The sequence below is a fragment of the Ruditapes philippinarum genome, unplaced genomic scaffold, assembly GCF_026571515.1.
Source record: "Ruditapes philippinarum isolate M1 unplaced genomic scaffold, ASM2657151v2 ctg1174_1_1_1_1, whole genome shotgun sequence".
Taxonomy (NCBI): Eukaryota; Metazoa; Mollusca; class Bivalvia; order Venerida; family Veneridae; genus Ruditapes; species Ruditapes philippinarum.
Window position 1 is genome coordinate 194,039 of NW_026863112.1, and position 11,544 is coordinate 205,582.

General features: G+C 32.0%; 1 protein-coding gene across 1 annotated transcript; it reads right to left on the reverse strand.

The window, feature by feature from the left end:
• Window positions 1-711: 711 nt before the first annotated feature.
• LOC132721168 (uncharacterized) lies at window positions 712-7,844 on the reverse strand. The gene is made up of 2 exons (XM_060705427.1): window positions 7,784-7,844; window positions 712-3,770 (listed from the first exon to the last, which is right to left on the reverse strand). The coding sequence occupies exon 2, from the start codon at window positions 3,767-3,769 to the stop codon at window positions 1,634-1,636; it is 2,136 nt and encodes a 711-aa protein (XP_060561410.1). The 5' UTR covers window position 3,770; window positions 7,784-7,844; the 3' UTR covers window positions 712-1,633.
• Between the last annotated feature and the right edge of the window lie 3,700 nt (window positions 7,845-11,544).

An 11,544-nucleotide genomic window follows, 5' to 3' on the forward strand; every position in this document is an offset into this window, starting at 1 on the left:
GTAATTTTTTTTCAAATTATAGCCCTGGGATCAAAAATAGTCATACCCCAGGAAATCATTGATTTTCCTTTAAGTTTTATGTACATGTATTTAGTAAATAACAAAAACTCAAAGTTATTAGATATTTGGCATGAAATATTGTGTTATAGACCTCTAATATTTTTTTTTAATTATAGTTTTTGGGTCATTGATATTCAATATGTTCTTATATAAGGCTTAGAGTTTTGATGTTTGGTAAATAATATCATGTATATGTCCTCTAATAAATTTGTTTAAAGTTTTCTCTTGTGTCAAAAAGGCGTAGGGGCATAGTTTCCAAACATAGAAAAACAGTCTCTACAGACTTCTGTTTCAGTCCAAATATCATTGAAATTGGTGAGAAAGATTGTTCTTATGGTTTCTAGCTAATGTTCGAATGTGGGCCATCTTGGATCAAAAGTAGATCATACAGCTCAAATATTAAAAATCTCAGGCTATTGTTTTGGTCCAAATATCCGGTAATTGGTCAGAAAAGATGATTTCTAGTTCAAATTCAATTATATATTCATCTGTGGTCAAAAACTAGGTAACACAATCCAAATATGGAAGAACATTGCTTACATTGTATAGGATACTTTTTATTATAAATATCCTGGAAATTAGACAGACAGGTTATTTAGATGGTTTCTAGGTCATGTTTGAATCTGGGGTCATAAAATATGTCACACAATCAAAATAAAGAAGAACCTTGTCTGTCGAGAGTATTGTTTAATCAAAAAAATCCTTGAAATTAGTCATAAAGGTTGTTTAGATGGTTTCTAGGTCATGTTTGAATATGGGTCATCTGGGGTCAGAACCTAGGTCACACAACCTAAATCATGAAAAAATTGTTTACATTTCATCACAAATATCCTGAAAATTTGTCAGAAAGTTTATTTTGATGATTTCTAGCTCAGTTTTGAACATGGGTCATCCATGGTCAAAATCCTTTGAATCTAAATTGCAGAGCGCTTACATATTTTTCTAACATAGCTTTGTAAAGCAATGGTTGTCTGAAACCATATAATTTAGAGATAAGATATCTAAACATGTAACAGTGCCTTATGAAAATATATGAAAATTAAATTAATCATGCCCTTTGATCCAAATTGATCCAACATAATGACCTACTTAGCATTTAAGAATGTGTGACCTTTTCTAGAAATCACCTTATCATTACAATTTTCTTATTGACCTGAGACTTTAGTGGCTGCTGATTTTCCATAGCAAGCAGTGCATTAAACAGCGTCATGTTATATACAGGGTACATATATTAAATAAGAACAAGACTATATATACAGGATACATATTTAAAACAAGGCTTTAATAATTATTGCCAACAATAAAAGACTAAATACATATTTAGCTGACAGTTTTGCCTACTGTATATAAAGGCCTGGAAAAATTCATATCATAAACAAAGGTTTATATATATAAGCAATATCGTCTTCTTCACTTGAGGCTCTTAACTCTCAAATGTAAAGTCAGTCATCAAAGTCATTGAAGTTAAAATCATTCTTTCAATTTAACATATTTTATGGTATTTCAAAATATATGTAGGCAAGCCTATATTTTGTCATTTTAATTTGTTTGATATCATTGGAAAATATGGTCTTCATACTTTTTTTTGATCATTTTTATTGGCTTCTCCAGTTATCATAAAGCCAGAAAAGAGCTTACATATATGAAAGTTTGCTGCATTGTTTCTTGCCCTTTGTTGAAGAGAAAGCATGTAGCATTTAAATGCTTGTTGAGGTCTGTTTTCTTGTTCCATACATTGTCCTAAAATGTTGAAGGCTGTTTCTCTATGTCTGAGGTTTTTATCTGTTGCTATTGTTCTAAAAAGTTTACAAAGTGCTAGTTGTTTATTCTGATGTCTTTCTAGATGACGGTATATCTTGTATTGTAGAAAGTATAAGAAAGGTAGAGAATCAACTACCGCCCAGTTCATCCAAAAGTCTTTATACTCATGTCTGTGTATCATGTCATGTTGTGTAGATCTGAACATTTCATATTGTAGTTCATGAGGAACACAGTTGATCTCTCCCTGTATAAATCTGACACAAAATGCTGTAATATGTTTGATATAGTCCTCACTTTGTTCATTACATACCCTTTTGAATTCTGATGTTACTGCTCCTGGTGGCTGATTATGGCAGCTACAGAAAGGTAAAACAGGATAAGAATAATATTGTTGTTCTGTGTGTCTCAGAATTAGTTCAGCTTTCTCCATATCTCCTGTACTGTAAAACACTGAAGCCAATTTAAGTCTGCTAGATGAGATATCTGAGTTTAAACCAGCTGATAGCCAGACCAATGCTTGAGGTGACACTTGATTATTTTCAGCAATGCTGGATGATGCTAGGATAGATCCGTATGTGGTAAAAAGAAGAGGCCCTAGAAACATGAATGCAGCATGTTCTAATCTATTACCATTATCGCTGAAGGTCATTAATTTACCTACATATTGCTTCATTGTTCTAATGTTTTTATTGTGTAAATGGTTTATAACATACTCATGCTGTGCACTTATGCCATTTGCAATGTTTATATTTCCACTCATCAAAACATTTTCATATATTTCAAGTGAAGAAGGTACAAGGTAGTAAACTCCATGTGGTATCCTGTTCAGTTTAACTTGAAGTCTATGACCAAGATGATCAATATCAATACTAAGTAACTGTTGTCTATCATTTTGTATAAGTTTACAAATACTCTTTGAAAGATCATGTTTTGTCTCAGCTGTAAATTGCCCTGCCATCACATTATTTTCCGGTATAATGAAATGTGAACAACACTCATTCTGTACACTACTGTGTAATTCCAATAAGCAGTATGTTAAACATGTAAATAAATTATTATCTTTCCATATTCCTGACTCTGTGTTTTCTATACATTGTAATAGAACTGTTTTACACATGAAACTTGATATGTTGATTTCATGAGGATTGAGGAAGGACTTGAGAATCATTTTTAATAGTACATAGCACCTTATTTGTGGTATATTTAGATTTAACATAAGAAATCTTTCTGTAAACGATGTAGATATTCTCCATTCCAATTCAGGATATATACTGACCTTACTTCCAGTTGGAACAACAAAACACCCAGTACTGGCTCCATATCTTCTCATCTCTTGTGTTGGCCATCTGCCAATACCTTGTCTATCTAACCAACCTGATGCTGATTGAGGCCATGATTTACATGGATAAGCTATCACTTTGTCTCTATCACAAAGTCCAGATTTTCCTTGTTCAACAATAGATGGTCCATGCTGCTGATCAGCACCCTCAAGAAACTCATTTTTCACTGTGTTTTTATACAATATTCTTCCTCTTCTATCAGTAATATGGTGTTCATCAGGAAAGACAGTTGCAGAAAGAGGTGCATCATCTCTTAGTAGTTGTAAGAAACAATACCCGGGGGTAGTGTTCTCATCCTGTATCATGAGGTAGTTTAACTTGCCATGTTCCCACTCTGACCAGTCTTGTATTATATTGTAATCACGTATAAAGGCTAGTATATCAATGTCTGAATGAAGTCCTATAGTAGTTGTACCTTCACTTTGACTCCCTAGATAAAAGTTAGTTCCATTTTGATCAGTTAACCTGCACCTGATATTACTCATAGTCTCCCTCAGCATGACTCCTCTTCTCCTTCTCATCACAATTCTTTCATTGACACCAATGTCATGTAAAACCTCTGATAACATCAATGATAAGTTTTCTCTGTAGTCAGGTTCTTGAAACATTCTGTAAGAGGAAGTTATTTCATTCAGCAGTCAAATCAATTTTATCACATAATGTACTTCTATTTGATACTTATTTATCCTTAATGTCCTAGAACAGACCAGAACAGGAGAACTAATCTGGACATTATGAAACATAAGATAAATAATATCGGGTATATATCAATTGATCAAGAATATTGCATTTTTTTCTCTATTTGGTTGTGGTAATTTTTCTTCTCTATTATATAGATTGGAATATTTGTTCTCAGAATTTCGATAAAAGACACACTAAAATTTAACACTCATTCAAATATTCAGGTTACACTTTCTTACATTATTCATCCAATATTGATGAGAAATGTTGTATGTAAAATAAAGTTTTAAACATACTTTGAATTTTGGATTTAAATTTCATAAAAATAATCATGAGAAAATATTTATTTTTATTTGACCATATATCGAGGGTTCAAAGGTAAAAGGTAATAACTGCCATTTTCAAGATTTCGAGAAAAACGCAAAAAACATATTTTTTTAATACAACTTTATTTTCCGTAAGATTGTTATAACAATTTTGATTCTCCCATATTTGTTGACTACATTAGATCATATTTTGTTTAGTTTACATTGCTTGGCTTGCTGATCAAACACTGTAATTATAGTTTTGTTTAAAGTTCTAAGATCAAAATAATATCATTTTACAGAAGTAAAAGGTAATAAATGTACTTAGATCCTGTCAAGACTACAAGTTTGAGCAGGTAAAAGGTAATAACTGCACTTACGACCTTTTACTCTGAAGATTTAGCAATAAAAGTTAGAGATAAACTGTGGTAAAAGGTTCTAAGTGCAGTATAAGCCTTGTTCCTCTGGAAAAATTTTAGATGTTGCCAGTAATTGTTACTGGTTGCAAATTTATTCAATTATGTCCGTTACTTTGAAGAACCTTACGTAATGTAATTAACACAATGCACATTAATACTCGTACACAAAATTAACAACTTTTCATTTCATAGAAATATGAAATATGTACCTGCTCAATATTTAGATTCTACAGAAATAAATTAATAACTAAAAAGTTTACGAAAATACACACTAAAATCTAAGTTTACAAATTTCATTTATTTTGAATTTCTCTGGTATATAATCCGAACTGAAGTCAAACAGACCCCAGACCATCAGCAATTAAGGATATTAGTGACCCAGTTATCATAGTTAAGTAAATAAAGACTACTGTTTCATAGTCACAAAATGTGAATGTTTGTCAATTAATTATTCTATGACCTCCACTCATCTTCTTCACTCTCACTAACAAGAAGGCCCACTGAAAAGTTGTCTTTTATAGATTTGCCTGCATGGCAATGACTCATAGTAATGATTCGCACTCCTTCGGAATTGTTCCAGAGGCAAACAAGTGACATCAAATCAGCTTTTGCCCAGCAGAATATTGGAAGCTTCTCCTGTATTAAGCCTTTCGTGGAGCCTTAAGAGACTTTTCTTTGCTTCTGTTCTTTTCTGCATTAAAACCTAACTGCCTTGAACTCACTAACCAAACAAAACCATAGCTTCACAACCCAATACTGTAATTTTTGTCTTTATCTATCTATCCAGTCATTAAGTCATTTGATAAAACGTCACAATGGTGCTTTAGCAGCCAAAACAAAAAAATATATAGATGTTATTTTATCGGGGAAAAAAAAGAAGAAATGAAACCATTTAATTTATTCTAAAAACATTAGATTAAAAGCAGGATAAAACAAAACATGGGGGTTGATGTTCCGGGCTGGAGAAAGTTTATCCGGTTCACTGCGGAAGTGAATCTTGGGTTGCCAAAAGGGCTCGCCAAAAGATACACTTTCTAGCTCACCCGGATAAGCCTTATCCATCCCTAAATCAAACCATGCTTTTTATTATATATTCAGCCAATCAACAGGTTTTCACCATCAACATCAATTTTCATTGAGCCAAAGGGTTTTTGTTCCCTTTGTACAACTTGTAATCTAAGTATGTCATCTGTATTTTTATTAGGAACGACAAATATTATGGTTTACTTCCGGCGTGTTTACATATTAACTGTTTCCCACTGCGACTGTAAACCATGAAACTATTGTAAGGCTTTTTGCCAATGCTTGATAGATGCGATGTAAATGGAATTTTTGCATTTCCATTAATGAATGGCCAATTTCAAGAAATGTGTGGTTTACCATTGATGTGAGGTATATCTTGGACACAGTGAACTAAGCAACTTGCAACAAACTGATTGCAATTACTGCTCCTCCACATTGTGCATTACTATATAATGTCACTTCTTCAATACCAGATGTCTTACTTGCAACAGAGGTTTACATACAAGTACACAAAAGTTCCTACTTTGCACGAGCCTGGGGTTTCCCCATGTGTCTCATCCAACAGATAACAAGTCCCGTTTACCATTCCCAGTTCATAGAATGAACAAATTGCAACAACACAGTTTTCTTTTTGTAACGAAGATCACCAATTAAACTGAGTGCGTGTTTTCAAAATAGCCTGGATATCAAATGCCAACACAGAAAAACTTTGGGTCTTTCTTTTGTGCGTTTTTATCGACTGATTTTTGCATTCTTGCCACTGTTTTTTTTTTCTTTTGGTCACTTGGTGTACTTGATATTTTGCTTTTGTGCCCTCATCTAGTCTATCTTCTATTCTCAAAGTGTCATACAGATTGCAGAGTGGGACATTGATCTTTCTTAGGACGGAAGAAAAGTTATATTCTGTTACTAAAAATGATTCTGTAAAACAACCTCTGAAACACGCTTTCTATTTTGTCCTTTGCATTTTTCTACATACAGTGAGTATATTCATTTTATATATAAATCTTGCGTTAGATACTTCCTGTTGGGGTCTTCGTGTGTAGTGTGATTCAACAGTCGGAAAGCTTTCGTTGTGTTTCTTTTACAAAATGATCTGTGATATTCCGTGGTTTTTATTTCCAGGCACAGCTTTCCCTCTCTTGTCATTTCCAACAAATAACCCTCTGCCACTTTGCTGCTTAACTGTGTTTGCAACTGTTTTGGAACCGACATCGATAGTTTTTAGTAAAAAAATTCTGGAAACAAAGCGATCCCTCGGAAGCGTTAATCACAACAAAAATACTTGAAAATTGCAGATTCGGTTCATTTGAGTCTGTACATGAAGAATAATGCAATAAATGCAACATCCCTCACGCCTCTTTTCTACCTGTTGTGAAAAACGAATTCGAAATAGGTCTTTGTTTTGTTCTCTGTTTAGATACATTCTCTGGTTCTTTATTGGCAACATGGAAACAAATGAATTGCCTCTGACTTATGTAATCACCCATTGACCAGTATGAACTGAATATTTTCTGTCTTTCATATTCGAGTTATATTCTCGCCCTGCATTTAATTCTAAAAGATAAATTTCGTGGGAAAAGAGATAACAGATAGTGCCTATGAACTGTAATGAATGCATCATTCAGTCAGGGGAAAAAGGTGATAAAATCAGTTATAACCTTTTTCCACTACAGATTCTTCACAACATGTGGAACAACAAGTAAAACAACAGGTAATAAGTACACTTAGAACCTTTTACCCACTAAATAATTTGTAGAAAAGAAAGTTATTACAAAATACTTTTTAATTTTTTGCCCTTATAAGGATTGAATATTTATATAATATTTTCGTCAGACATAAAGGACAATAAGTACATTATAAAAAACATAAAAAGTCAATTTCGGCAAAAGTGGCAGTTTAACCTTTTACCTTTGAACCCTCGATATGTGGAAATTTGAAATTAATCACCTGTATATGTTTGTTAAAAATACATTAAAAATGTAAAAACATAATTATGTACATTTCTATGCTTAATTTATTAAAATACATAATTTATTAAACAAATATTTTTCTTTTTGAGATTGATAAAAAGGAGACAAAAAAATTAAAAACACTGTCTAAAATATTTGCCTGATCTTCCTTCTCGCGTAAATCATTTTTATATACAAGTGGATGTGAAATTGTGTACATGAAATAAAGTTTTTAAACTTACTTTAAATGTTGGATTTATTAATGTTTCGTAGACATAATCAAGAAAAAACTGGTTTATTTTTTTGGTTTGACACGATAGTTGGAAATTTGCTATTTCTACTTCCCTTTTTGCGGAAAGGGCGAAAGTCTATACTAATTACAAGTACTCGTCTATACAGATTTGAAAGTCGTTAAAATCTGCATGATGTCGTGAAAGGTAAATATAGTTCTACTGTAAGGAATAAAAGATACGTTTTTCTGAACTTTTTCATTTTCATGAAAAAATAAATCTAGGTTTTTATAAGGAATAGTTTGAACAAAAACATAAAAAAATGCAATTACCTCATGTACTGAAAAAGGTTCATGACCACCAAATTTTACTCTTGATATTTTGTCTATACAGATTTGACTGAACTATCCTAATATGTGCCTGATTTGAAAAGATCTTACCAAGTTATGTGTACTAAAAAAACTTAACTTCACTAATTTTACTATATTTCACCCTAAATAATGTGTCTATACAGATTTCAACAGAGTTCATTCCGTATGATCAATAGACCACTGTCTATATTTATTTGAAAATATTTTTATCATGTATATAATGTGTCTATTACAGATTTCACCAGATTTCATTCGGTATGATCTGTCTATACAGATTTCACCAGACTTCATTCGGTATGATCTGTCTATACAGATTTCACCAGACTTCATTCATATATGATCTGTCTATACAGATTTCACCAGATTTCATTCGGTATGATCTGTCTATACAGATTTCACCAGACTTCATTCGGTATGATCTGTCTATACAGATTTTCACCAACTTCATTCATTATGATCTGTCTATACAGATTTCACCAGATTTCATTCGGTATGATCTGTCTATACAGATTTCACCAGATTTCATTCGGTATGATCTGTCTATATACAGATTTCACTAGACTCACTAGACTTCATTCATTATGAACTGTCTATACAGATTTCACCAGACTTCATTCATTATGATCTGTCTATACAGATTTCACCAGATTTCATTCGGTATGATCTGTCTATACAGATTTCACCAGATTTCATTCGCGTATGATCTGTCTATACAGATTTTCACTAGACTTCATTCATTATGAACTGTCTATACAGATTTCACTAGACTTCATTCATTATGATCTATCTATACAGATTTCACCATACTTTTATTTATTATAATCTGTCTGTAACAGATTTCACTAGATTGCATTTCATTATGAACTGTCTATACAGATTTCACTAGACTTTATTTATTATCAACTGTCTATACAGAATTTCACTAGATTTCATTTCGGTATGATCTGTCTATACAGATTCACCATACTTCATCGGTATGAACTGTCTATACAGATTTCACTAGACTTCATTCATTATAATCTGTCTATACAGATTTCACTAGACTTCATTCATTATAATCTGTCTATACAGATTTCACTACACTTTATTTATTATGAACTGTCTATACAGATTTCACTAGATTTCATTCGTATGATCTGTCTATACAGATTTCACCAGACTTCATTCATTATGATCTGTCTATACAGATTTCACTAGATTGCATTCATTATGAACTGTCTATACAGATTTTACTAGACTTCATTCGGTATGATCTGTCTATACAGATTTCACTACACTTTATTTATTATGAACTGTCTATACAGATTTCACTAGATTTCATTCGGTATGATCTGTCTATACAGATTTCACCATACTTCATTCGGTATGATCTGTCTATACAGATTTCACCATACTTCATTCGGTATGATCTGTCTATACAGATTTCACTACACTTTATTTATTATGAACTGTCTTATACAGATTTCATTAGATTTCATTCGGTATGATCTGTCTATACAGATTTCACTAGATTGCATTCATTATGAACCTGTCTATACAGATTTCACTAGACTTCATTCATTATAATCTGTCTATACAGATTTCACTACACTTTATTTATTATGAACTGTCTATACAGATTTCACTAGATTTCATTCGGTATGATCTGTCTATACAGATTTCACTAGATTGCATTCATTATGAACTGTCTATACAGATTTTCACTATACTAATTCATTATAATCTGTCTATACAGATTTCACTACACTTTATTTACTATGAAACTGTCTATACAGATTTCACTAGATTTCACTTCGGTTATGATCTGTCTATACAGATTTCACCATTACTTCATTCGGTATGATCTGTCTATACAGATTTCACTACACTTTATTATTATGAACTGTCTATACAGATTTCACTAGACTTCATTCGGTATGATCTGTCTATACAGATTTCACTACATTGCATTCATTATGAAAACTGTCTATACAGATTTCACTAGATTTCATCGTATGATCTGCTCTATACAGATTTCACCATACTTCATTCACCGCGTATGATCAGTCTATACAGATTTCACTACATTGCATTCATTATGAACTGTCTATACAGATTTCACTAGACTTTCATTCATTATGATCTGTCTATACAGATTTCACCAGATTTCATTCGGTATGATCTGTCTATACAGATTTCACCAGACTTCTTTTTTTTATGATCTGTCTATACAGATTTCACCAGATTTCATTTGGTATGATCTGTTTATACAGATTTCACTAGACTTCATTCATTATGAACTGTCTATACAGATTTCACTCGACTTCATTCATTATGATCTGTCTATACAGATTTCACCCCATACTTTATTTATTATTAAATCTGTCTATACAGATTTCACTAGATTGCATTCATTATGAATTGTCTACACAGATTTCACTAGACTTTATTTATTATGAACTGTCTATACAGATTTCACTAGATTTCATTCGGTATGATCCGTCTATACAGATTTCACCATACTTCATTCGGTATGCTCTGTCTATACAGATTTTCACTAGATTGCATTCATTATGAACTGTCTATACAGATTTCACTACATTGCATTCATTATGAACTGTCTATACAGATTTCACTAGACTTCATTCATTTATGATCTGTCTATACAGATTTCACCAGATTCATTCGGTATGATCTGTCTATACAGATTTCACCAGACTTCATTTTTTTATGATCTGTCTATACAGAGTTTTACCAGACTTCATTCATTATGATCTGTCTTAACAGATTTCACTAGACTTCATTTGTTTATGATCTGTCTATACAGATTTCACCAGACTTTATTATGATCTGTCTATACAAATTTAACCAGACTTCATTCATTATGATCTGTCTATACAGATTTCAATCAGTATGATCTTGTTTTTACAGGTTTCAGATTTCACTGGACATGATGTGTCTTTACCAATTTGACTTTATTCTATCTGTATGATGTTCTCATACACATTTTGCTTGACTTTGTTTTGTATGAATCTAAAAATTTACCATTTTCATAAGTAACATTTTTTTTAAATATTTAATTGTGTAACAAAGATATATAAGGTCATCTCCATAAAAGTACTGGTAGGAGCAAATCATGTTCATCTAAAATTGCAAGAACTTTTTCAAAAACTACATTGCTACTACAGACCAAGACAATTTTAATTTCTTAGTGTCAACATAAAAATGGACATTCCCTCTACACCAGTAAATAAACAGTTGTATATCTAAGTTCACTCCCTGAAAGAGTAAGTCATAGCAGTACCAAACCTTGACAACAGGAAAGAAAAGACAAACAATTAACAGCTGTAATATAGTTTTATTTTGTACTTTATGTCTTAAAAAGTAACTCATGACACTCATTGATACATGTATTGCTAATAG